At 40.3% G+C, this 27,976-nt stretch overlaps 1 protein-coding gene across 5 annotated transcripts in view; it reads right to left on the reverse strand.

The window, feature by feature from the left end:
* Positions 1-27,976, reverse strand: part of gulp1a (GULP PTB domain containing engulfment adaptor 1a) — a 120,438-nt gene that overhangs the window by 44,740 nt on the left and 47,722 nt on the right. For 4 of the 5 annotated variants that reach the window (XM_049594234.1, XM_049594226.1, XM_049594225.1 and 1 more), the window contains one exon: positions 24,738-24,825. The exons of the other annotated variant lie outside the window; for it this stretch is intronic. In XM_049594234.1, the coding sequence (XP_049450191.1) occupies positions 24,738-24,789 (52 nt within the window). In that variant the 5' untranslated portion in view covers positions 24,790-24,825. The remainder of the gene's footprint in view (positions 1-24,737; positions 24,826-27,976) is intronic. 5 annotated transcript variants of the gene reach the window in all.

Here is a 27,976-nt window from a genome sequence, read left to right on the forward strand (position 1 = left end):
GTGTGTTTAGTACCATTGGCCCTCGTCGGTGGCAGTTGGAGCTAGTTGGCTTTTTTCCACCAATTTAGCATGTTAAATCTGCGTCAGCAACTGCGGAGCCGATTGGTGAATTAAATCATTCTGACTGGCTGTTCAGCTCAGAGCACGGGGAGACAAACAGAAAATGAGGAAAGTAAACAAAGAGCTTAAGTCAAGAGGGAGTAAGACCAAATCAAACTTAACTTAATAAGGCAAGATTTTTTTTTCTTAAGCCATCACTGTAAATATGCCTCATTCTTTCAACATAAGATTGTGTTGTTAATGTGCTAACTAGCTAACTAGCATTAAGACAGTTTTCCTTTTTTAATGACAACTACAGATGACTGCCGTCTGCTGGTGTGGAGAGTTATCTCCTTTCACGCAAGCACAGAAAATTCACGCTGACTGGCTGTCAGTTGAGGTTCTGCGGTGTGTTCAGGTTCAACTTTTTGGGTGGGACACGGCAACATGAGGCGATGTAGCAGGTGATTTTGAGTTTCACTCAGATTATTTTGCTGTCTTTTAGGCTGTTTCAGTGTACTGTTTGGCTGTAATATGAGAATCTGTAGACAGGAAGTCGCTATACTGTTTCCTGTATTGTCAAAAGACTGACAAAACTCTGATCAACTGGTAAAAGGAACTAGGCTGTGCTGGTCAGATATGAGCCAAGAATCTGTTACTGTATTGTCTATATCTTGCCTAAAATGTCTTCAGAAACATATTTTAGTGCACTGTTTGGCTATAATACGAGAATTTTTAAACAGGATGTGGGCGCCATACTGTTTCCTGTATTCTGTAAAAACAGAGGCTGAAGAAACTCAGATCAAATGGTAAAACTAGGCAGTGCTGATCAAATATGAACGAAGATTCTGTTGCTGCGTTACCCATTTTTACCTAAAATGTTTCAGAAACATATTTTAGCTTTCTGTTTAACTGTAATATGAGATCATTTGTCACAAGCCAGCCACCATATTGTTTTTTGTGTTTAACTCACATTACATCACCCACCAGCAAGAGCGTTTATTGGTCTGGTGCAGGCTGTTCTCACACCCTAACTGTATCTTTTCCTACGACCAGTAAGGCACCACAATTCGAAAATATCCCACGTAATGATGAGCCAGTAATTTGTGCATACCCAACATATTCTGGAAAGCTGCGATCACGTGAGCAATGCGCTGACAGGAGTAAAGAAGGAAGTGGCCCTGAGCAGTCCAGTTAAGAGGCAGGCTGGGGTAGTCAATAGGTCACGAAACATAGGACGTTCCTCAGGAAACTGGTGTTGGAAACTGTGTGAATTCTTAGTGAACTTCGAGTCATTTTAGGTACGTCCTCACCAAGGGTCGTGTTAACCAGATATTCTCGGTCATTGACCGTTTTTTTACAAAAATGACCGGAAAATCTGAATGCCGTCGGTCATTTTGACCGGTTGCAATTACCACCCCTGTCCACATGGCGGCGGAGTGCACAGCCAGTGGCTGCCTTTTTCACACTGCAGAGAAAAAGTCATTCATCTGCTTCATGTAGCGTTGTTGAGCCCTGGACACACCGGACACATAGTGCTGCGGAAGTCCTGCGAGTGTACTCATAGGCACTTGACCGTCCATACAGGCAGCGCATTTCTCCTGCGCTCTCCGCGCCAGTTAAACGTCGACTCCACTCGTCTGTCCCGTCAGTAATCGTTTTTTCACTTCAACAGGTCATTTTAAACATGGGTAAGTTCATATTTTAATCGTTTTTTATATAACGTAATAAGTTAATTACAATTTGTCATTGCATGTCCATGTATTGAGCATGTTGGATAAACACTGGGCATATTGTTACTGACCATTTTATTTATGTAGTTATGTCTGTAGGCTCGGTGACACAAAATTAAAATTGTAATGAAGCGATTAGGGTATTGAAAAATGTGCTCGGTTATGCACTGTTATGTTATTTTAAATTATAAACACAGTATTTTACTGCTCGCGTGAAAAATAGACCAGACGCCGAACTGAAGCGCTGCCTCCACAGGCGCTCCGCTCTGCTCAGTGGCTTGTGTGGACAGTCAGATAGGTTAACATGGGCGCCGATTGAAAACTGCCGCTGCTGCTGGGCGCTGCGCTTCGGTTCCGCGTCCGGTGTGTCCAGAATGGCACGGGCGTGTGGATGTCTGTTCATCTTTTAGTTCATGTCCTTATTAATGCACACTTGCTTGTTGGATTTATTAAAAACGAACGAATGAAAACTAAATATCTTTGAATATCTTAAAGGAAAATTAAAATGACCTGTAAAAATAGATTATGACCGGATTTTTATGACCCTGTCGGTCAAAATGACGGGCGACGAAAAAGTCTAGCGCGACGTCTGGTCCTCACTGTGTCTATTATCCTAAACCTAACCACGGTTACTTTACTTGTCTAAACATAACCTTCGAAACTTCTCATTTATTACGTAACTTTATATTAGGTCATAACATCATTCATGTGGTCCTAATTTGAAGGATAACATATGAACTGTTGTGTGTGCATTTTCGTAGGATATCATTCGAACTGTTGTGTGAGGATACGTTGTCTGGTGTGGCCCAGTGTATTCTGGGAGTTGCAGGTTTTCTAATTCTTAATCAACAGCCAATGCCACAGCCCTTTTCCTCTGTTTTCTCCAGTCATATAGCAGTTTTATGAAAAGGCCATCTTTCCAGCAGTGAAAAGGATGAAAAGGTTAATAAACTCTAATATACAAATGGCTCAAATGTCTTCATAAAAAAGTGGGAGATGCACAGCTGTCTGTGGTCAAGAGCCGAAGTGGAATTTTAAATATCAGAGTTTAGCTGGTTTCACAACAATGGAGACATTCATCCAAATATAATGAGCGTTCTTTAGACCCAGATGAATTCATGTCTGCATTAGCATTATGTGAATGCATAAGTGTCAAGTGCGCTGTGTATTTTGCACATAGACTTCAAAGAGGTGCTGACAAGTATGCATGTGGCATGTAGCAACTCAGAGAGAAAGTAGCTATGGAGAGCCTATGTTTGGGAAATAACAGCTTCTTCTCTCTTTTTTTTTTAAAGAGATCAAAAGAGTTAAAAAAAAAAAAGGGTCAGAATTTACAAAGGTCATTCAAATCAGTGGAAGGCATGTCTTGTTCTTTAAATGGTATGTGGTTAGAGATTTTGCTTGGTCAGGGCCTTGGGTGGTGGTGTGTTTTTGCTGGCCAGCAGACTTTTGGTTTCTGCCTGAGAGAGCATTTAAAACAGGGAGGGTCTCAGGATTTGGGCTGTTCTGTTCACACTTTATTTTTTTAGGATTTTTCTTTGCACTGCCCTGTATCATTTCATGTTTGCGTCTTGTATTAACAGCTGTGGTGGGGTAAGGGAAGTGGCTGGCCCAGACACTTTCCGGGAAAGTGGGGCCCTTCATGCTACACAGACGTGAATAAACCTGGGTAAAAAAAGTAAAGGAAAAAATGCTCCATTATACACATGAAGTGGAAAAATTTAAGCTATGACTGATGATATCTACAAGCCTTTTCTTTTTCACTAATTGGTCTGTGTACATACATTATCTAAATGTGTGGTTCAATACAGCAGCAAAGAAGCACATCAGACACACCAACTCAAATGCATCTAGGTCAACAGTTGAAAACAATACCAATGAGTCATCTTTTCAGACTTTGTTTAGTAACTAGGCTACGGCACCATACTTTTTTCCGTGTTTCATGTTGTGCAACAAAATGTACAAGGAGAAAAAAAATAGTTGGACGACGATATGAGAAATAAAATACACCGAAGATTTAAAGCACCTACATCTTGCTACCAACTTCAGCACTAATGTTTACCGTCCTTGTGGTTTACACATTTACACAAGTTGAGTCCAATTATTTCACTCCTCACTTGGGATGTGCGTGTGTGTGTTTGTGGGAGTGTGGAGTGGGTGGAGAAGCAGGAATATGCATCTCAATGAGAAGCATCTCAGTGGATTTTCATTGAGATTTGCAGCCTCCACATGATTTGTGTTCCATCTAAGCAGTAATGCAAAGTAGCAAACCGGCAATGTATTTTCAGTTGGCGTGGCTAGTGATTGTCCCTGCACCACTCACTGCACCAAAAAAATATGATGACTAAAGCCAAGAAGAAAGCAATCATTTCCATCCACTCCTACTGTTCACCGAATAATCTCAATCACATTAACACAAGAAAATACTGAGATGAAATGAATTATATCCAACTTTTCCTTGATTTGAAGCCTAATATGGCACGCATGAAATTAGTTTAAATTCCTGGCTATGCTGCAAAATTAAATAAAGAATGTTCTGATTAGCCAAAAGCCTAAATTTAGTAGTTCATTTTTATTTTTAATTTTTTAGCCCAATTTTGTGAAACCAGACTTTAGAAGCACCGCCCTCTTCCATGAATCAATGTCAGCACATGCTGCATATTTTTCTAACAAGACAGCATCAAAAAAACAAGCACTGTAATCCCTGGGTAAGTGGTCCCACACAGCTTGTTATCAAATCATTCTGTCAACCTTAGAATTTCAAATTCATACATAAAAGGCAGGATTTGTCAGAAACTGCCAATCACAAGCAACATAAACACAGAGTGCTGTATTGAGGATGAGATCAAACTATAAGATCAGCCTGTGAGGCTGTACTTATGTGATGCTTTAAAAAGAAACACTCATGTTAATATGCTGATACGCTCACAATGACAATGTTAACCAGCTCATGTTTAGTCGAAATGCAGTGTTTACTATGGCCACAGTTACAATTCTTCATGTTAGCACTTGCTAATTAACACTGAATAAAAAGCACAGAGAATGTTGTTAGTTTCGTAGGTAGCTGCTCATTAAACAAGGTACTGGATTTGAATTGAATTACAAAATGAAATTCTGACCTCATGATGGTGCAAAAAGAAATAAAAGGTACTGTGATTCACCCTGAGTGAGGAGTGTAGGGGCAGCATGAATAGTTGTTGAGCTATTTCACAAAAAAACTCCAATGTTAAAATGCTGATGGCGCTAGCGTGACTAAAAACTGTGAGCTTGATCTTGAATTAATCAATTATGAAAATATTTGAAGAAATATTTTCAATGACAAATCATTTTTGCAGCAAATAATTTATTGATTATTCCATTCATGCATTTTTAAATAAGTTTGTCCATTTCATACCAATTATGCAGGATTGCCACAAACAGCACAAACAGAAAGTAGGAAGGAACAGATTAAGTCTGTGTGTTCTTACACTATAAATACACAGACAGACCTAATGCAAGAAAGTCACATGATGTCTAGTGAGGTGTTGACGGAAGGTAACCACCACAGCTGGTAGTCTCTCTTGATGTACCAGATGCCTACACAAAAAGCAGCTGAGATTTTGCCAAGTGGACGTTCATGCCAAATTTGAGGATATTCCCTCAAAGCCTTGAGATATCATGTTTATGAGAATGAGGCAGAAGCGAGGGCACAGTGACCATGACCTTTAACCACTGTAATGTAATCAGATTATCATTAAGTCCAAGTGGACGTTTGTGCCAAATCTGAACAAATTCCCTCAATGTGTTCTTGAGATATCGCAATCATGAGAGTGAGTCGAAAAGACAAAAGATCAAACAAACAAATGGACAGACAGACAGACAGACAGACAGACAGACAGACGGACAACCAAAAAACATAATGCCTAATAATCTTGTCACAACTATTGCAGGCATGGAAGCATATAAATCCAGAGTCAAAGTCAACAGAACATTTCTACAAGACATTAGGCTCTCATTTGCTACTTCAACAACCGGAATATTCAATCAAGCTGGATCTTAATAATATAATAATAATATTTAGTGGCCAAAAGGCTTTTCTTTAGGATTAGGTATATGACTAGATACTATAACTGTAAACCTGTGAGATGGGGTCATCTCACACATTAGATATTTGTTTGGTTTTTAATTAACATCAGTGGGTAAATAAAGAACTAGTACTAAATTTAGTCAACCTTCATGAAGACATGAATCCTTCGTTACAGATGTTTATTATGCCTCAACCCGTTCTCATTCCAAATCTGTCAAATATCATCACTTGGTCAGTGATTTCAGCGTCAGACACAGATGACAAAAGCCATCTTTCAGCAGTATGATACGCTGTCGGACTGCATCAGTTTGAAACAGCTGAAAAGTCCCCACAGGGTGGGCCTGAGCTGTGGTGGATGGGTCCAACAAACACTTGACTTTCACCCAGGAGCTTGGTGTTCACTTCCTGTATGAATGTTGGGGTAAACCATGATGTTTCTTTCTACACCTAACCATGCACTTTTGTTGCACAAGGAAATAAACCAAAAAATGACGTAGTTTACCAACTTTGAGTTTATTTTGAAAAAGACTGTATGTATCTAACAAGCAGAAACTCTACATTTCCTGTGAAAACAGAGGTGTATTTTGAAAAGACACAAAGCATGCATCAGGCATACATTGACACTGCGTCCAAGAAAGTCAACAACAGATACACCCAGGACACCAAGGACGTCAAAAGTCCACTGAACAAGTGGCGACGAATTAGGAGTGAGAATATGTAGCATATAGTGTGGCATGAGAGTGGCAGAAGACGCATACATCACAGGGCAGCAAGTCTTTTTTTTTTTTTTTTTTTACTGTAAATATACAGTGTGGATATACAGTAGGATGCCCATAAATAATGTGGGCTTTTTTTTTTTTTGGTTGTTTGCTTTTTTTTTTGTTTTTAGAGAGATGGAGGGAGCTGGCTTCTTTATAGCCTACATGCCTGCTCACAAGTAAAATATAATGTCGCCTGGGGAGCAATCTACAGACTACAGTATGTGTTCTTATCTCAGTCTGTGTTCTCATTGTAAACTCTGTCTTAAGCAGTTAGTTGTTAGTAGGCAAAATGCATTAACATCCATTTAAAAAAAGGAACACGTCACACTGAGATCAATTTGCCTCCGAACTGTACAACAGGAAAACTCAATAGGTCATGAACTGGCCTTTTTTGCTGAATCTACACTAGGAGGCTAATTAAAAGAGACAAGCGATGCAATATCATGAGGTACAGGGTGAAGGCAGGAAGGTCTCTGCTGCTAATGCTCCTCTTGTCACTGCTGAGCTTCACACTTGCTCTAGACAGCTCCAAAGGTCATGTTATATCTACTGTTTTGCTGTACTACCATTATGAATAAATTAACTTTTGTTTGTTTTCATTCGACTGTTTTTGTAATTCTCCTTTCGTCTCTCTGCAGCAAGAATCTTGAAAAGACTAATTTTTCTCCAGAGTGACACCAAACACAAAATGACCCAGCAGCATTACATTTCTAAACTCTGAAATATAGGTACTCATCTTGGTTCTGCAATGATCTATTCTGTATCATTAGCCATGCAGATGTGAAACCTGGGCCAGATGTACCAGCTGTGCAGTATTTTTTGGAAGATTAATGTCAACTATAAATTAACCCTAAGTTGTCTCGTCTTTTCTCCCCTTTACTTTTCTTTCTTTCCTTTCTTTTTTTGGAAGGGGGAGCTCAGAGTAGAGCTGCTGCTCCTTCACGTCAAAAGGGGGGTCAGTTGAGGTGGTTTAGACATCTGATTAGGATGCCCCCTAGGTGCCTCCCGTTAGAGCTACTCCTGGCTTGTCCTACTGGTGGGAGGGCCCGGGGTAGACCCAGAACACGCTGGAGGGATTAGATATATCATCTGGCCTGGGAACGCCTTGGGGTCCCCCAGGAGGAGCTGGAAAGCATCTCTTTTGGGAGAGGGACGTCTGGGGTGCTTTGCTTGGCCTGCTGCCCCTGGGACCTGGCCCCACATAAGGGGATGTAAATGGATAGATGGATTGGTATTTTTTGGCATTTCTACTTTATAACAACCCGGTCTCACTCCGAAGTCACTGAAATCCGGCGCTTGGTCAATGACTTCCAGCATCAGACACCGACGGAAAAAGCTGTCTTTTCAAGTTGGCATTATATGTGGCCAATTCCCATTATAGTTAAACAAAGCCCACCAGTGTCAGGGGAAAACGTGGTGGGACAACAATGAATGTTAAGGTAGCAGAAATCTGTGTAGGGTGGGCAGGAAGACTGTAGGCGAAGCCAAATCCTGGTCTTTTATCTCAACCTTACCACATGTGTGTGTTGGCTAAACACAACCACATGCGTTTGTTGCTGAATTAAAAAAAAAAAAAAAAAAAAAAGAAAAAAAAGAAAAATGTCATTCACGGTGCTGTACCCGGTGCATTTATTTTGAAAGAGACTGTATGTAAACTGTACATTTCCTGTTGACATCCCAGAATGTCAACAACCAACGCACCCAGGGTACCTAGCACGTCATATCTGGACCTGGAAAGTCCATGACCAAATGTCAATATAAGAAGATGTTGAAGCGAGAATGTTTTAAAATAGTGACAGACAGTAAAGGCACATTAGTGAGAGGGAATGACATGCAGCAAAGGGCTTTGGCTGGAATTGAACCAGGGCTGCTGCAATAAGGACACAGTCGTAATGTAACACACTCTACTGAGGTGCCCCTTTTTCTTTTTTTCTTTTTTTTGTTTTACATATTGGTTGGGATGATGGAATGACTTAAAAACTGACTAGTCTATTTGCAACAGTCATAAAAACAAACGCAACAGTAATATAATGATATTATGAATAATATCAATGTTTTAGTGTCTTTCAGCGAAATATTTCGTTTTCCATTCACGTAAACTCCGCCCTCACCAACCTTGTTTTGCACCATAGCAGGCAGCTGCTATCAGCAAACAAGCCCTGATAATCAATGTACACTAGTCGATACCCATCGGTAGCTTTGTCACCTTCTACTTATGCCAATCCTCAATGCCTATGTGCAGTTTCACATAGATTGACCACGTCAGGGAGTAGAAAAATGTGGGACAGACAGAATGACACACTGACAGTTTCCGTGATTGTGTACAGCATACCATACCATGACTTAGTCATATGCCTACAAAGTTGAGTGGTGATGGGTGAAACCCTTGAGATGTTATATACCTTTATGTGATGAGCCACGCCCTCCGTAATATTCATTGCCTTATAGAAGCTCAGTTTTAGTAAGTTTTCCAAATTTTGCCAAGAGGGAACTTTAGATATTGGTCCCTAGATTATGTTCACCAAGTTTCATGCAGATCTGTGTGGTTTTCAAAAAATTCAAAATGGTGGAAAATCTGTATAACCAGAAGTTATAGGTTCTTGAGGCAAATTTGTTCCTCATGAGGAGAGGCATCTCTGTGCAAAGTTTCATGTCTCTACGACATACAGGGCATGAGATATGCCCATTCAAAGTTTGCAATTTCAATCGGTTGCCATAGCGCCCCCCTTTGGCCAATTGATGGAAAACTGCTTCATTCGCATCCTCCCATGACCCTCTACCACTGTGCCAAATTTCACATGGATTGACCAAGTCAGTGAGGAGAAAAACGTGGAACAGATACACACACACCCACAGACAGTTTTCGTCATTATATAGTAAGATAAGATGAACTGTCCAGCTTCACAGCACAGCACACAGAAAAAGTTAGCAGCTAGCTGATGAACACAGTCAGGCTGCTCTCATGCACTGTTTCTTTATATACCTACAAAAAGTACTGCACCAGAATTAGTATGAAACCCACGTTATCATGAGCCATGAATTTGTTTATAACCCACAAAATTGAGAAGGCTGCTATCATGTGTCCAACACGCTGACAGGCGTAAAGAACAGGGGCGGCTGGCCAATAGAGGGCGATAGGGCGCCACCCCTCCTTGAGCCACAAAAGAAAAGATGATAATAAATGTATGATTATCATCATCATTATTGTCATATATACACACAATACGTTAATTATTCTGATAATTTTCACTTGAAACAGCTCGACCTGCCTCTGAATATCCAATCGGACGCAGTGTGAAGTCACGTTCATATCAACCTGGCTGGAAATCGCTCCAATTCACTCTCATAGACTTCCACGTAAAATGTTTTGGTTTTTTTTGTCCCTAAATGCAGGCACTCCAATGCAATCTCTGTGGGTTCCGGGAGGGCTTGCCCCAACGTGTTTTCGTCATACGTAAACCACCAAATACCATTCATGTGTGCCTCGGATGGTCCGATTTCCCATGTCGGGAAGTCGTTCTTACTTCATTGTGTGTTCATGAGCGTTTAAGTCATAATGTGGAGACAACATGGACATTACAAAGAAGACGTGTTGTATTTTATCACTCAAAATGTTTAAAAAACACTTTGTCAACCGTTTCCACTGAAATATTGCTTTATGGTCGGAAACTCATTTTTCCGATTATTCTGACATCACATGAGGCAGCGCCACTGCACAGCGGTCACATCGAAGATCAACATGGCTAACGTTTCCAGCTGATCCAAGAGGTTTTTTAACCATATAGGTTAAAAAGGAACGAACGACGCATAGCGCATCCAAATTCACACCTGTTCTTCTCTATGGATTTTCTCCGCGACCGTGCATCATAGCAAGAAGCCACGCATATCACATGAAACAGCATAACTGCAGCTTTCCAACAAGACCAAGCACTCGTCAGTAGTCCAGTGGTTTCACAGTGAAAAAACCCCCGATAAAATTACACTAAAATTAAGAATAACAAAGCTTTCATACAGCTTTGCACAGACATTACTCTTGGATGGATTACTCGCAAATCATTGTGCTGTCATCCCATCACGTTATAAATACAGACCAATTGTCTACAAAATAAAAACCTGACAAATTTCTTCACAATCCATTATACAGATCTTGTATAACTGATATATATATATGATATATAACTGAAACTGAAAAACAACAAGAAAGGTCAGGTCAAAGAGCAGTGATACTATGTCATGTGCATTGTATTAAGCTGTAGGGTATGCCTGCATTTATTTCTTTAATCAGAACACAAAATGAATTTCCACTTAGCTACAATAAAATGTTTTCTGATTAAGACTGACAATGACTCAGTGAATACCTTACTCAATTTTATTTGATTAATGGTAAAACAGGTCTCTGTTCACATTCAAAGGTATCTGTGTGGCCAAACTGATGACAATTAGTCTGTTGATGACCACAGTGGATTGTTCAGTCATTGTAGAGCCAAATTAATTCAAATTTACCCACTGAACGGGTCACCTCAGCCATCATCACAACAATTGCCCCCCCTGAGAAAGTTGGCAGGACCCGCCACTGGTAAAGAAGGAAGCAGTTAGTGAAACACCGCGTAGACTTTCCCCCAGGAGACCAGTGACACAGTCCCATGTTTAACCAAGTGAACTTTGAGTTATTTTAAGGTTAGTCTGCATCATTTTTTCCATAAACCTAACCTACATAACTGTACTTGCCTAAGCCTAACCTATGTTACCGCATGTTTAGTACGTAACTTTACGTTATGGACGTTTCAAGTATGAAACTTTATGTTAGGTACATAACATGATGACGCTATTTGTAGGGCGTTATTTTATTAGATATCATACAAATTGTAGTCTGAGGATACATTGACATAGTGCAGCACTAAGCAGCTTAAGAGCCAAATTATTCTCAGGAGTTGGTGAAGACCAAAACAGAGCTAAAAGAGAGTTAATGTTGGACTTGCATTCATCAGGAGGCCAGAAACATTACCTCTCTGAAAAGCCTTTAAAAATCATCTCCACAGAAAGAGACTATATTTACAAAGTGCAGTTCCTGTTTTGTAATAATACCAGACTGCAGTAGTAGTAGTGTCATTGCACTACCGCAGTGTTAGTGACCTCAGGTACAACAATACAAACAGTTAAATATTTTCTCACTGTAAATCTAACCACAGGCTTTGGGAATATTTCAGCAGTGTCCAGGTTTTTCTTGGCATTCGTTAGAGAAATTTCCTACAAGGAGGAATACAAACATGTTTTTGTAGTCACAGAACACCGCAGTGTTTTCCCTTGGTATATCAAGGTCTTCTGATTTCACATAATCTTTTCTTCAAATCCTCCCACATTTTACCTAAATCAACAGAAACTTGGAGGCATTTAAGATGGTGCAAGACTTCTGCAGTCTGTCTGTGCTTCCTGGCCATAAGACTGTGTGTTTGTGTGGAGCTATGAGGCAGTGATATGACAGCATCAGTCAAACATCAGAAGACGCTTAGAGGCTAACAGATCTATTCACAACGTGTTTTTCTAACTTTTCAAATATCAATACTTTGTGATGTTTGCTTCCCTGGGAAATCTTCTTTGGCCAAGTCTGTATGACACACACACACACACACACACACACACACACACACACACACACACACACTGTCTTTCTGCATTTCACAAAATGTTTTAATTTGGAATTTGGCCACCTCACAGAATTAACAGCAAATAGTTATAACTGAGAAAATCTGCAGACAGTTGTAGACATATCAGCTGATGTATCTGATGGCTAGTAGCTTAAATGAAAGTCCTCAGTGTGAGTGATACATACTGTTTCCAAGGTATTTGCACAAGACAGAGAGGAAAAGATTATTTTGGATTTCGTTAAAAGCCTGTGTGTATACAACTTACTTCAGTAATTCAAAGATCAGCAAGCTTTAGTGTTAAAAGCAGCTGTACTTTGGACATTTATACAAGAACTCTATCATAACAGGACTAACCACAAGTGTCTATTGTGTGACCATTTGTTTTGGTCTTGATATAGTGGGTCCTCTTCTCTCACAAGGTCATGTAGCTTTAGAGAGCACTGCACCATTCAACTATTTTTTTTTTACCAACCTTGGATGCCAGCGATGACAGCTTGTTCACTTCATAAAAGCAAATAGTAATTTGTAGGCGCAACCACTTAGGAGAAATGTGTATTTTATGCTAATTACACTTTTCAGTTATTTTGTGTCTAACCCTTAAGGATAATTGGTGTAATATTCTAAAGGCCAACAGAGAACTGAAATTAACTATTCATCCAGACTACATAACATTGGACGAGTTGTGATACTCAATATCTGAATAACAAATTCTGACCTTTTCTCAAGGCGCCTCTTTTAATCCCATTAGCTTATCTTTGAAACGATGGAAGTTCAAAGATGCTTCATCCCTCCAGGTTTTGTCAAACTTAGATTTTACTTAAGAAACAATGTCAAGTGGATGGACAGCCACAGAAAAGGGTCCACATTTTGTCTTACACAATGTGTATGTTGACTTAATGCAGGCATGGACATGTGCGCAGATGCATGCTTACGTTTATGCACAGTCACAATCAAATACACACATATAAGTCTATTCTCTGCACATTTTTAAAATTCCTTTAAATCAAAGCTTGACTGAAAGCAAATACTATATTAAGAAGCTATTTATGAAATTTTATGAGTCATGTTATACCACACCTACGCCAGGAAGAGGAGGAGTGGTTCTGTTCTGCACTACACGGTTTGAAGCTATAATAATGTCAGAGAGTCTCAATGGGGAGCAGCAAAAGTCATGGAAAATTATATGGCTCTCGATAATTTATGCTTCTCTGTGTGAGATATGATTCAATGTGAATGCATTCCATGCTGCCTCTATCCTACAAGCTGTTGGGTGGTAAATGAATTGTACCAAACATCTTGGTTTTAGAATACTGCTTTCTCTACTTGAATAATCCACTTTTAAAACGTGTTTGAGAAACAGTCTTTCTATTATCATTATTATTATCATTAATACTATAAAAATTCCTGTTATGCAGGTTAAGGACAAAAACATCTGCACATTGTGAACACTCAAAAAACAGATGTTTGGAGGGAAAAAAGGGAGAACATTCTGCCACATAATGTTGAAAAAAACGTTGATATGCCTCTTGAGGGAATAGAGAAAAGCAGACAAACACAATTTTAGTGAAACCAAATTGGCAGTTTGCAGTGGTTTCGACTGTATAATTCACAGTGCCAGTGCCCAGTGGCGGCCCTACGGACGCTGGGGTGCCTCAGGCAAAGATGCCCATCAAGGCCCTGTTTGCTTGCACTGAATGTTACACCTAATGTTGTTATGTATGACAGTAACAGGTAGCTAGCTGATTGTCCTAACTAATGGTATCCAGCTGTTAAACAGTAACTAGAAGGGGGTCCATTTATGGTTTTATAAGCGCATCAGCAGGGCACCATATGGGAGGTTTAACAGTGTTTATAGTTGTCATTGGGACTGATTTGCCTTTCCTGACAGTATGCCCCAAGTAAAGCATATTTCATGCTGTCTTAAGAGGTTGACACTGGTCCCATTGAGATTTTAAAAGTCCAAACAAAATGCTTGAGGCGTACGTGTGATATTTCATGGGGGAAACACAAAGTGATGACACATGTGGATGCTGTTTGCAGATACAGTAGGTGGTATGTTAGTCTAAACACAGATCTGTGGCAATATCACACCTTTGCCTCAAACAGCCTGACTGCAGCTCCCTGATATTCTTGGGTAAATGATACATCTCCTCAGGATGTGTGAAAGTTTGAACATTTCAAACATAGCAGCACTTTAGTGAATCCTTCAGATAGTTCTTCAGATGGGAAGGATCAGGAGGTGTAAAAATATCTTTTGAATGGCGTGTATAAAATATGTTTCAGGCTGTTCTGACTCTGATGTGTTTACCCCTTTGGGATGTCTGTGTAAGAACTGATGGTAGACTCGCTTGTTTTAAGTACTTTGTGGTGGTTATCGAGCGAGCAAAAGTGGTGCAACCCTACTTCCATTAGCCAAAGAAAAATCCCCCATAACAAGCTTTATTCATCCGCTATCTGTCATAACTTAAGAGAATCATCTATTCTTTTATCTAATATGCATAGTTAGATCTATGCAGTATATTCTTTTATTTTCCACACTTGTGATGTATATCAGAATAACTTTGCTGAAAGTTGTGCACTGTGGTTAAAAACAGTCTGAGTTGGATCAGACAGTGAAAGAGCCACTAAAATTCATGGCCCTCTGAGCTGCGATCTGATAACATCTTTCAGTTCATCATGATAGTGGTCATTAAGTTTACAATCTGTGACAATGCTACTTGATAACCTAATAATAAAAGTAACTCTAGGCTGACAAATCTTTTTGAATGCAAAACACACATACATTACAACTCAAGTGTATTTGTCTTGCATCTACAAATGGTGCATGTCTGCATCAACTCTCACTTCTTTTAAATCAAGGTTAAAGACTTGTCTGTTTGTGCCTGCCTGTTATTAAATCAAATATTTATTCATTTTTTTATGCTGCACTGTAACTTTTATATTCAAATATGTTTTATTGCTTTTAACTGCGCTGTAACTTTTATTCTTGTATTTTATGCCTGTATTAGGGAATTTAACTTTTTATTTTCTGTTCCCTAGTTCTTTAATGAAATGCTTTAAAATAAAATGTTTTAAAAATGTCCTTTAATGATGTGTTTCTTTTGCACCTTGTCTTGATGCTTTTGGCGTTTTATGTACAGCACTTTGAATTGCTGTGTTGCTAAGATGTGCTATATAAATAAACTTGCCTTCTAATCACAATCAGAGGCTAAAATGATTTCGTAATTCCTCAACTATAAAAAAAAAAAGAAACTAAAAAGAGAAAGAATCCTGGGAATCTGCCACCAAAAACCCAATTAAGATAAGTCCCTAATAGAGAGAAAGAAATACAAAGTAAAAAAGGAGGAAAACCTGATGATGGCTTCAGAAGGTGCAGTTTTCTCAGTGGTGCAGTTTCCACTACCAGAGCATCCCCAGCCTAATAACTAGAGTCTTAACTGTAATATCAAACCTTAATCTAACTTAGCAATTACATTACACAGGTTAACTATTTCCTGACAGTTTCACAATGTGTCCACCAATTTACTACTATCTTGGCCATGATTCAATGGGCTCTAGTTTCGCAGACTGTGCGAGGCGGGGGCGCAGCGCACCTGTGCTTCGCCAACTGGGTGTGGCCAGGCGGATTTTGCAAGTTTGGCACACCGTGCGCCCTGGCGCAGCTAGTCCTCTTTCCCACCTCCGTCCCTCCTACCTGCGCAAGTCGGAAAGAGGGAGGAGAGAAGGTGTGGAGTGGGTTTTACAGACATCACACCAATCAAATGAGCCCCTCTCCTCGCCCTTAAATGCACCGTGCGAAGGTGTAATGAGACTTTACTCAATTCGCCATGGCAGAAGAGAGCAGCAGCGTCAGACGGCCAAACTTCTCCCAGGAGGAAACTGATGTTTTGGTCCGGGAGGTCCAAGCTCGCAGTTTCCGGATATACGAACTGCGAGCAGACCTCCACGGGCTGATGATGCAAAGGTAGCCTAGGAGGAGGTCACCACAATTGTAAATCAATGTTGCGTTTCTCTTGTGCGCCCGCGTTCTCTCTCTTTCTCTCTTGCAGTCTCACTCTGTTTCTTTTCTTTTGACTTTTCTGAGATGACAGATGCTGAATATATACTCCCTATCTGATGCTGTGGCTGTTTGTGGTTGGCTGAGAGGGATGTGAACTCATTAGTTTGCAGCTGTGTTAATCAAATCAGGTTGGGTTTCCATTACGCATGCCAAACATGCCAAACGGTGCCAATCCCCTTTGATCTGACATCAGATGTGACGGGACAGTCGATATAGAGATACAGTACATTTACGTGCTGATTGCAGATAGTTGCATTGAATAGTGTTTTGGGTATTTATTGCATTATTAATGTGCCTGATATTCTAGAAACCTGCCTGTGAGGTTTTGGTGACGTGTGCGCACTGCCCGCCGGTCAGCCAAACTTCCACTTACACCGGCTGCGCTCCGCCTGCGCTGACAGTAGACCTGGTTTCAGCTGGCGAGCTTTTAGCACCTTCGGCGAAGCCTTTCGGCACGAAACTGTCACTGCGCCAAGCTGGATCTGTCGACACCTCCCCCTGCTGCGCTGCCACACCCATCTCAGTGCACCTCGGTCTGCCAAACTACCAAACTGAGCGCGCCTTGGGTTGCGCTGCTTGAAGCTAGCTCTGCGCGGGGTTCACCACCCTGCGCCACCCTACACTGCGCCGGAAACTAGAGCCCAATGACTTTCAATGATTTTTGTTTGTTTGTTTGTTTGTTTTTTATATTCTTGTGTTATAGAACTTAGCATTAAATCAAATAACCAAGGGGAAGCATTTCTTGGCAATCAAAAGTGCTTGTGCGAAGCTTCCCAGAGTTTTGTTGTCACATTAATGTTGCTAGATTTGGTATCACTGTGCTTTCAAATTGAGCAATGTCTGCCAAACTGGCATATGACAATGTCCACTCTGAATCATCCTGCTGATGACGATGAGATTGGATCTGACCCACAAAATGCCAACTTTTTCACAGCATTGCACTGCAAAGTTGTCAGGTCAGAAAACCAAGACAAAGACAGTGATGAACAGGACTGAGTGGAGTGCTGTGGTGCTCTCCAAGGTGTGTGTGAGTGTGTTTTACAGATATAAATCAACAGAGACCGAGAGAGAGGAAGAAAAAGTGTAAGTTACCAGTAAATAAAAAACAACAACAAAAAAGCAGTCAGCCCGTAGATGTCAGCAGATATTGATCAGAGATAAATATTGAATTGTTACCTTTTAAGCTTCCAAAGAATACCATTAGCACCACAGCAAACCTGTGCCCAGTGTTGGTGGGGGGCCTTTAAAACACAATGTCTGACACAGTGGTTATTGACTGACAGCCACCAACCCCAGTGCAGACACCAAAACCTTTGCTCACCGACCGTGTCCATCAACTAGATCTAGAGCGGCTGTTTGTCCTAAAAAGTTTCAAACATATGATTCACCCTAGTGACAAATGTTCATGTACGGGTTGTGTAAATAGTCAGAACATTTTTTTAATTTTGTAGAGAGCCTAGCAAGCCATTTCCCCCTGGTTCCAGTCTTTATGCTATGCTAGGCTAACCGCATCCTGACACATTGTGACATGAGATCGTTCCTTTGCCAAATATTACTGGCAGGAAGTAGAGCAGTAATATCTGAATGTTTAAGTTACAAAATCCTGTATATTAATTTAAGGGAAAACCTGTTTACATAAGTTGATCAGGAAAATATTTAAGAGCACAATTTTAAACATGGATTTTCAAATATTGAAATATAGAACCAGCAATTTCTGCAACAACCGACAGAGATCTTAACTTGCATTTCAGCAGTCTGTATGAGAGTGTCATTTTAAATAACAGTCAGTGTTTCCTCTGCCATTGCCTTAGTGGGGTGGCCTAGCCTATGTGCACTCTAGGCTTATGATCACCTTAGTTCCTCCCGTCTCTGAGCTTGATAGAGGGCAATGCTTTGCTCATCCGCACATGTGAAGTAGAGCACAGGAGAGAAGATACAGATAAAGTGAGGGTTATTTACTTCGAGTTGATGGCAACTCATTAAGTTGCTTGCAGTAAAAGCTAATAAATAAAAACTTGTTGCTCAAGCTATGGCAATATTAATTGCTCTGTTTCAACATCATTGGGCTGACAAAACATGAGCACGCAGGCTGAAATTCAACTGTGTTACTCTGTCAGGAGATGCAGAAACTTAAGACAAAGTATAAATAATACATGTAATTTGTTAAGCCATGAGTAAAGGAAAAGCAGCTAGTGGCCTTTTGGTGTTGAATCTTGTGATTTCCCCTTGTGGCTCATCTGCGCCCCCCCCACCAGGGCATTCAGCCTAGGGAAAACACTGATAGTGCATCACTGACTTGGGTACAAGACTCATCATTAGTGTCAGAGTAGTTTTTCCTCTTTATTAAGCTCTGATAGAGAAGTCTGGTTCTGAATTCCTGGGGAGAGCAAACAGCTGACCAAGCACAGCATATCTGGAGGGGCAAGGCAGCTTCTTCAAAGTGTCTGGATAAACATTGCACAGATCTGTCATGGGCCATCATCTAAAGCCATGATGAATGGATTCTCACACTACATCCCAAAAGCAACAAGTATGCCCACTGCCTTCTCAAAACCAACACTTATTTCTGCATTATTTATTCTTTAATCTCTCTAGAATACCACCCTTTCTGACTCTCCATGAAGCTTTAAATAAAATAAGGTTTCAAGGTATAAAGAAGGTCATCTCTACAAAAAAAAAGGAAAAGGAAATTCTTAATACCAGTGAGACAGAAACCGATACTGTGTAATACGCAGCATGATAGCAGGTACCCATTACATTTGCAATTGCCTCAGGATTGTGGACATGTTTCATGGGAAATAAAAAAGCTCCTTTAGCTGATGGAACACTCTCATAAATCTTAAAGAAGGATTTCAATGGCCCATTTATGACCCAAATCTACCCCGATAATTTACTTCTAATCTACACTCCTGTTTCTGCATGATAAGACATTCCCTAGCCTCAACGTAAAAATCTGGCCAAAGTCATTTATATGAGGCTATATTTTACTGTCAGAGACTGTTTTACATGTACTACATTGGAGAGCCTGGCAAGCTCTATTTTTCAGGCTATACATGAAAAGATTTTTGAGGTCATGTTTACTCCCACTGACACTCAAAATGTAAGTGCATGAGGAGCAGACGAGGCACTCAGTACGAGCCAAAAGGTCCACAGAGGCTCAGATTGGACCCACATGATAGAGAAGACCTCCTGCTACTGTACAAACGGTCCTCTTCTAAATGGTAAGCAAGGTGCTGCTACAGAGGCACACCACTCAAGTAAAGTATAGCCAAAAAAAAAGAAAAGAAAGCTGTGATCACATTTTCTATGACACTGCCATTCTCAATGCAAGAAAACATCAAAGCTTCAACTTTATAGCATGCAGCTCTCCTTTCCTCTGCCTCTTATCACGTTGTCCTCACTGTGCCACTGAAATAATGCCTCAAACTGAAGGAGACACACAGTGCTATGCAGTTTGGACTTTTTACCTGACAAAAAGATGTCAAAAAAAGTAAGGAAGTCTGTCTGTAGAAGGGTCTGTGATATGTTTCCTTTTCATCATTTATTCACTCATCTAATCACATATCTTCAGTGAAGACAAGGACAGAATATGACTGTGATGTACACTCACTGGCCACTTTGTTAGGTACACCTTGCAAGTGCCAGGTTGGACCCTCTTTTGCCTTCAGAACTGCCTTCATTCTTGGTGGCATATATTCAACAAGGTGCTGTAAACATTCCTCAGAGATTTTGGTCCACATTGACATGATAGCATCACACAGTTGCTGCAGATTTGTTGGCTGCACATCCATGATGCAAATCTCCTGATCCACCACATCCCAAAGGTGCTCTATTGGATTGAGATCTGGTGACTGTGGAGGCCACTGGAGTACAGTGAACTCATTGTCATGTTCAGGAAACCAGTTTGAGATTATCTGAGCTTTGTGACATGGAGCATTATTCTGCTGAAAGTATCCATCAGAAGATGGGTACACTGTGGTTATGAAGGGATGGACACGGTCAGCAACGATACTCAGGGAGGCTGTGGTGTTTGAACAATGCTCAGTTGGCACTAATGAGCCCAAAATGTGCCAAGAAAATATCCCCCACACCATTACACCACCACCAACAGCCTGAACTGCTGATACAAGGCAGGATGGATCCATGCTTTCATGTTGTTTACGCCAAATTCTAACCTATCTATCTATCTGAATGTCGCAGCAGAAATCAAGACTCATCAGACCAGGCAACATTTTTCCAAACCTCTATTGTCCAAATTTGGTCAGCCTGTGTGAATTGTAGCCTTAGTTTCCTGTTGTTAGCTGACAAGAGTGGCACCTAGTGTGGTCTTCTGCTGCTGTAGCCCATCTGCCTCAAGGTTCGACATGTTCATTCAGAGATGGTCTTCTGCATACCTTGGTTGTAACCAATGGTTATTTGAGTTACTGTTGCCTTTCTATCATCTTGAACCAGAGATATCTGTAATTTTATCGCAGGTAACGGTGTGTTTGATTTGGTCGCCTGTAAGTGGTGTCATGTCCCCTTTACCCCCTCTGGTTACTCTAACTTCCAGGGACAGAAGGGAAACACCAGAAAATATGTCAGAGAGTGAGGAAGTAATCATACGTCACAGAATTATCCTCAGAAACAGTAATACAGCATTATTTCTGCTATGTAGCATAGTTTTGCATTGATTGTATGCCATTTTACAACACTTTAACCCAGTAAAGACCTAATTTATTGATAAGCTGTTTGAATATTGATCCAGTTTAATGCACTAGTATTACAAGTGTCATGCCAGACACCGAGCTAATACAACACCATAATGTTACATTGTTTTGACCACAGGTAACAGTGCTGTGCTACCGCACAATTGAGCTCACCACTTAACAGAGGCGGGGGATTTGAGTCACATGACTTCACTTGAGTTCGACTCGAGGCGCAAATTTGAGGACTTGTGACTTGATTCACCAGCACTGATGAAAGACAACTTGACTTTGACATAGTATTCATGACTTGAGACTTGACTTTGACTTGAGACCAACGACACGAAAGGAATTGACTTGACTTGCATGATTTATAGCAAGGACTGGTCTTGACTTGCTTTATTTTCACCACAATGATATGGGACTTGTTTGAAACTTGAAGGTTTTAACTTGAGACTTGCTTATGACTTGCACATGTGTGACTTACTACCACCTCTGCCACATACAATAGCGTTAAAAAGTTAACAATACATTAGCTAACATTACTTGCAGCTATTTTAGTAGAATGACATGATGACATGAATAGATATGACAAAATGTAACGTGACCAAAAGTTTAGTTGGAAACTATAATATAAATATAAATAATAATCATTTAAATAAATGATAATTATTTTTAATGTGTTAAAATAATGTTTTTTCCATGTTACTGAAGCTGTCAATACATTATTACTAAAACAGATGGTCTGTGAAAAACATCATGTTCCTCTGCCTCCTCAAGTTGTTTCTAATGGCCTTAATGCACGTGAACACAAACAACAAATTAGAGCCCAGGAGTCTGTAACGCAGCTGTCAGTCATGTAAATCACTGCTTGTAATATCTGTGATCAAACTGTTAAACTATGATAGAAAAAAAACTAGAAAAAACAAGACACTAAAATATGTTTCTGAAAACATTTGAGGTGAAAAATAGACAATGCAGTAACAGAATCTTCTTTCATATTTGATCCATGCCGCCCAGTTTAACAGTTTGACTGCAGTTCATTGAGCGCTTGACATGATTGACAGCTGCATTAGAGACTTCTCAGCTCTGATTGTTTCTTTTTTGTTTGTTTGTTTATTTATTTCCAGAAACTACTGTGGATTCTTGCAAATGCCATTAGAAACAGAAGGAGTGGAAGGAGGAACTTGATTCTTTTTTTTTTTTTTTTTTTTTTTTTTTACACATCATCAGTTTGATGTACTTCTGTGTGGATGTAGTTAAGGTTTCAACAAATATGACAAAAAGTTATTTTTTCATAAAAGTTACCAACTGTAAGTTGTCCGTGAACGTGGTTTCAGCCTGAATTACGCTAGATTTTCACTGGCAATGGTGGTTGTGGAGAGAATAACTTCCATAATTCCACACTACTTCATAACATCATCAAAGTCTATCTCAAGTTATTATTTTGATGGATGGTCAATTTACTGTATTTCTATTGTTTCACCATAAAAAATAAAAAATAAAAAACAAACAGGTGGACATCATCATCTACCTTTATACATTATAATTTCAAACACATCAACACTAGAATTACCATCTCATGGTTGTTTGCCTCCGCGAAGCAGTTAAGTGGCAATTACAGTTTACATCCATGTCTGTTCACACTCATGTGCAGTTATGACAGTTAACAACTTCAAATGTTGCTGCAAAGAACCTTCATTTTCTAAAACACGGACGCTCCAAACACATCTTCCCCCCTTGCAGCACAGAAGATCTATACAAACAAAGCAGTTTCAATGTCGACACCCAAGATTTGTGTCACCAATATCTGTCACCAGTATCTGACCAAATGTCTCCCCTTCTGCTCCTGAGATATGATGTTAAATAATGTCCAGGAAAGTGTTTTCGCAGAACATTGACCTTTTGGATACAAAATGTCATCACTTCATCATTATATCCTATTAGACATTTGTGTGAAATTTGTCATAATTAGTGGATGAATGCTTGAGTTATGGTCAAAAACATGTTTTAAGAGGTCACAGTGACCTTGACCTTTGACTGACCACCAAATTCTAATCAGTTCATCCTTGAGTCCAAGCACAGTGGTTCCCAACTGGTCCAGCCACAGGGTCCAGATTTCTCCTTAGTTATTAGTTCAAGGTCCACGTAGTTTAATACATCCGGAGTCATACTTGCATTTGGTCATGTCGTCAAGCTAATTTGCCTTCTCTGTGAAGTAGCTGTGTTAGTCACTTACTCTAAAACAGGGTATTCACTTCAAAATAAAAGCTCTGTGCCAGAAATTCACTGTACTGAAAAATAAAATATGATTTTTACAAACTTCACACATACAGGAGTCACTTGGGGTCCATTCAGAATGGACTTGCGACCCACTTTTAGACCGTGACCCACCAGTTGGGAATTGGAAATTCCCTCAAGGCTTTTTTGAGATATTGTGTTCACAAGGATGAGGTGGGTGCAACTTCACACTGACCCTTTGACCTCTGACCATCAAATTCTAATCAGTTCATTGTTGAGTCCAAGTGGACATTTTTGAAAAATTTGAAGTAATTCCACTAAGGTGTTCTTGAGACATCGTGTTGACGAGAATGGGACAGACAGACATATGATGAACAGAAAGGCAACCCAAAAGCATAATGCCTCCAGCCATGGGTATCGGCACCATGGGAGCAATAAACAGCAGAGCCATCACATTAAAAACAGCTTCAATTGGTGACAGCAGCTCATGGTTGCCAGTTGTCATAATTATGTAACAAACTTTCTGGAACAGATTTTAAAAGGTACACAGCAGTCAGAGATAGTGACAGTCACGGCAAGCGGCGGAAAGATATGTTATTGTAAACAGAGCTCAAAGAAATGGTGATACATCTCAGTCCTTCACGCAGTCAGATACAACCAAACTTCTGCCGTTAAAAGCTACTCGTGGCTTTATGTGGACAGGGGAAAGTGGATGCTGTTTAAGCTCAAGAGAGACAAATCTTGGGACTAAGTACCTCTTTATCCTGAAAAGATACTGAATATTTCAAGCAACTAAGAGAGGAGAATGGAAAACAGCGTTAGCGCACAATTCAATATGTGAATGTTTTTTGTCCTTCAAAGCTGAAAATGTAAGCTACTTTTACATCGGGGCATAACAAACAGAAATGCATGTTATCTGTAAGCATACTTCATACTTTAGTTCAGAATTAGAGGGGCTATATCACATCACTTAATATCTAAATTAGGTCATATCAAAAGAGACATATGATGTGTGTGGCGGGGTGTCGCGATAAAAACCACTTCACTATGAAGGGGTTTAACAAATGTTTGGGATCCACGGACTGAGGCTATACGACTACAGTATAAATGTGTTTATCATATACTTTGATATTTACCAGAACTGTGTGAATTTGAAAGCTGCTCTAGAAATGTCACCGCCAAACATAAATACATGTTCTAAGAGGATATGGCGTCAAAATGTCACCTCATTCCTGTCTACTTCATATCACAAAGCAAAGATACCCTGACGAGATTGTACCCAGCTGAATATAGTGTCAGAGCTGTATGTGTGAGTGCTACCATATGCCACTGGCTGTCTTTTGTTCCCATAATCATACAGAATATCACTGAACAATAAGCAGGTGCATGAGGATCTGGGCTGAGGGGGAGTTGAAGCACAGGGTATAACTATATAATGATAATGATATATAATGATAACTTCACAGACAGCTCCGGAGTGTGTAAGATGGCAGATATAGGGCCTTACTGTCACTGTGTGGACTGTTGATGTTCAGGTTTCTTTGTTGTGCTTCACTCATCTAAAGGCTGACGGGTGCTCATTAGTGCTGCATCTTCTGTAGGCAGGGAGAGACAAGAAAAAAAACACTTAAGAATCAAGCTGTTAGAGATGAACGAGCACTGCTGCAAGTTGACTCTGTACTGATTACATTAGGCAATTTAATACAATCTATACAGTTATTTATCTGTCTAAAAGCTATTTACTCATTATACTGAGAGTCAGAACATTTATTTGGAGATTGAAAGAAATCACCATGTGTTTCAGTTCAATTAAGGCTGTGACAGCAACATAATGAGGAGCTGATTTTTGTTTTTCTGTTTACACTCTCAAAGATACAGAGAGTTTTCTACTGAGCAACACAACCTCTCAGAAGTCTGGAATCACCTTTTATATTGATGTTTTTCTTCTTTCGTTCAATAATGGCTATTTGAACAATATATGAGCAGTATAATTCTGCAACAAAATCGCCAGAAAAAAATGTTGGCATTGTACGTTTCTGCAAACTACGGATACGTTACATTTACTCATTATTATGCAGCAGATATGTTGAAACTTTATGTTCCCACAGTGCTGTGGGTAATGTGTGGTTGGGTTTAGGAACAAAAAACACTTGTTTTGGCTCAAAATACCTGCTTTCAGGGGCACAATTCCAGCTGGAACCACAGCAATAAGTTGCTAAAAAAACACCCACATTCAGGGGTTAAAAAGCTGCTGGAAACAGCAATGTCTCGCTAAAAACAACCAACAGTGGGGTGCAGCTGGCCAGGCATAACGCTGGCCAGGCATAACGTTGGGCAGGCATGACGCTCATATACAGTGTCATTTCAGAAACGCTGACATAATTCTTACGAAGCATGCCAATGTATTTGTGGTTTTCAGAAACGTGCAATGCCAGCATTTTCCTCTAGCAAGTGTGCTGAATGATTCCAGCTTCTCACAGTGTCAAATGACACTCTTGGAATTTCAATTCTGAATTTGTTTTCCAGTTCAGAAAAGTGTAAATGACCCTTGATCATTACTGAACTGCAACCATGCAGCTGGGCTCTAAATATTAGGGATGTCCCAATATGATCTCAAAGATCGTTATCAGATACATTGAGCTATATATATACAAATCCAATACTTTGCTTTAAGGGATAGTGCACCCAAAAATGAAAATTCAGCCATTATCTGCTCACCCATATGCCGACGGAGGCCCTGGTGAAGTTTTAGAGTCCTCACATCCCTTGCCGAGATCGGCGGGGGGAGCGGCTAGCACACCTAATGGCTGACGGCGCCCCAGACTAACGTCCAAGAACACAAAATTGAAACCACAAAATATCTCCAACATGCTCATCCGTAGTGATCCAAGTGTCCTGAAGCCGCAAAATAAAAAGTTGTTTCAAAAAACGTCATTTGAACTCTGCTTTAGCCTCACTGTAGCCTGTAGCTCTGACTGCTTCTCTGTGCTCCACGCTCACGTGTGTGCGCTCAGGGTGATCGGTGATGCACGGTCTCTGAAGAGCAGCAGTCTGGTCAGTACTGATGTCCAGATTCTCAAGTGCAGGCATCGCCAATTCCCAGTCTGAGCAGCAAAGACTTTCCTCATCCGTTGGCATTGCTTTGCATTTGAAACAACTACACCACCAGGTTTCCAGTGCTCGACTCTGGTATTCTGTGGCTGGCTGAGGATTAGGCTCATGAGCTGCGGCGGCTGCTTCGTCCAGTAGCCTGAGTTCCGTATACTTGGCCTCAAACAAATACGGCTCAACAAAGAAATGCTGTTCTTTCTCAGTTTCAAAGTCTTCAGACGTGTTGGGCTGCCCTTTGCTAAAAGACCGTAGTGCAAATTATCTTTTAGCAACTGTGGGTACTGTTGTCCCCCCCTGTGGTGCACATGTCACGTGATATAAACATGGGTAAGCAAAGCTCATGCTTTCGCTGGTCTCGCGCAAGCGCACACGTGAGCATGGAGCACAAAGAAGCAGTCAGAGCTACAGGCTACAGTGAGCCTAAAAACAGAGTTCAAATGACGTTTTTCGAAACAACTTTTTATGTCGCGGCTGCAGCACACTTGGATCACTACGGATGAGCAGTATGGAGATATTTTGTGGTTTCAATTTTGTGTTCTTGGATGTTAGTCTGGGGCGCCGTCAGCCATTAGGTGTGCTAGCCGCTCCCCCCGCTGATCTCTGCAAGGGATGTGAGGACTCCAAAATTTCACCAGGGCCTCCGTCGGCATATGGGTGAGTAGATAATGGCTGAATTTTCATTTTTGGGTGCACTATCCCTTTAAGGTCAGCTGTCACACAGGTGTTTTAAATGGCGAAGGTTTCATGCACAGCTACCAGAGTGTAGCCGTCATTAACTGTCTGACTTTTTGTCTCTACTCCACTATGCACCCTATCTACCGCAAAACACCACAGACCATAAACAACAGCAAAATGTAGTGCTGATTAATGTTATTTACATTACAGTTATGAGCATTTGCTTAAACTCAGTGTGTCTTTTAATTTGATTAAATTTAACATATTTTAATTAATTAATTAATTAATTAATTTGTTTGAGAAGGCACAGTGTACATTAATCCACATTCTAACAAATGTAAATGCACCCATGTTAGCTTAACAGATCATTTTCATTACAGTCCCTTTGCCTGATGTTTAAAGGTGTCCCAGAATAATGAAAAGAAAACAATATGTTCAACAATAAAAACATACAACACTGAGGTAAAAAGACACAATACAGTTTAAAATGTACAAGTTAAGCATATACATTTAAACAGCATGAGTGGATATAATCCAAGGAGCAGCAAAGGAAGGTACAGTATGAGTACAGTCATTTTAAGTAAGATAAAAGTATCCCAGCATCAGTGTTGACATTGTTGGTTCTCAATAAACCATTTTTTGACTTGACATTCTTGTGTTTTGCTGTTGTCTCTGGTGCATGGTTCACTGTGGGCGGAGGAGAGACAGAAAGTGGCCTGTCACACTCACCACACCACCACAACAAAAGCCCAGCAAGCAGAATGCCAATAAGCGTGGGCTTATTTATTATTGTAATCCGCACAAAAGATGTACAGACCACAAAAATAAACACTCACCGGAATAGAGTTCATTCAGGTAACAAAGGCTGCATTGAAGCAGCAAACATTGGAGAGTGCTCTCTTAAAGGGAAAAAGATTTTCCCTTGAGACAGAGCTAGGGCCAAAGAGATTAAAGAGAGGG

The sequence above is a fragment of the Epinephelus fuscoguttatus genome, linkage group LG13, assembly GCF_011397635.1.
Source record: "Epinephelus fuscoguttatus linkage group LG13, E.fuscoguttatus.final_Chr_v1".
Lineage (NCBI taxonomy): Eukaryota > Metazoa > Chordata > Actinopteri > Perciformes > Serranidae > Epinephelus > Epinephelus fuscoguttatus.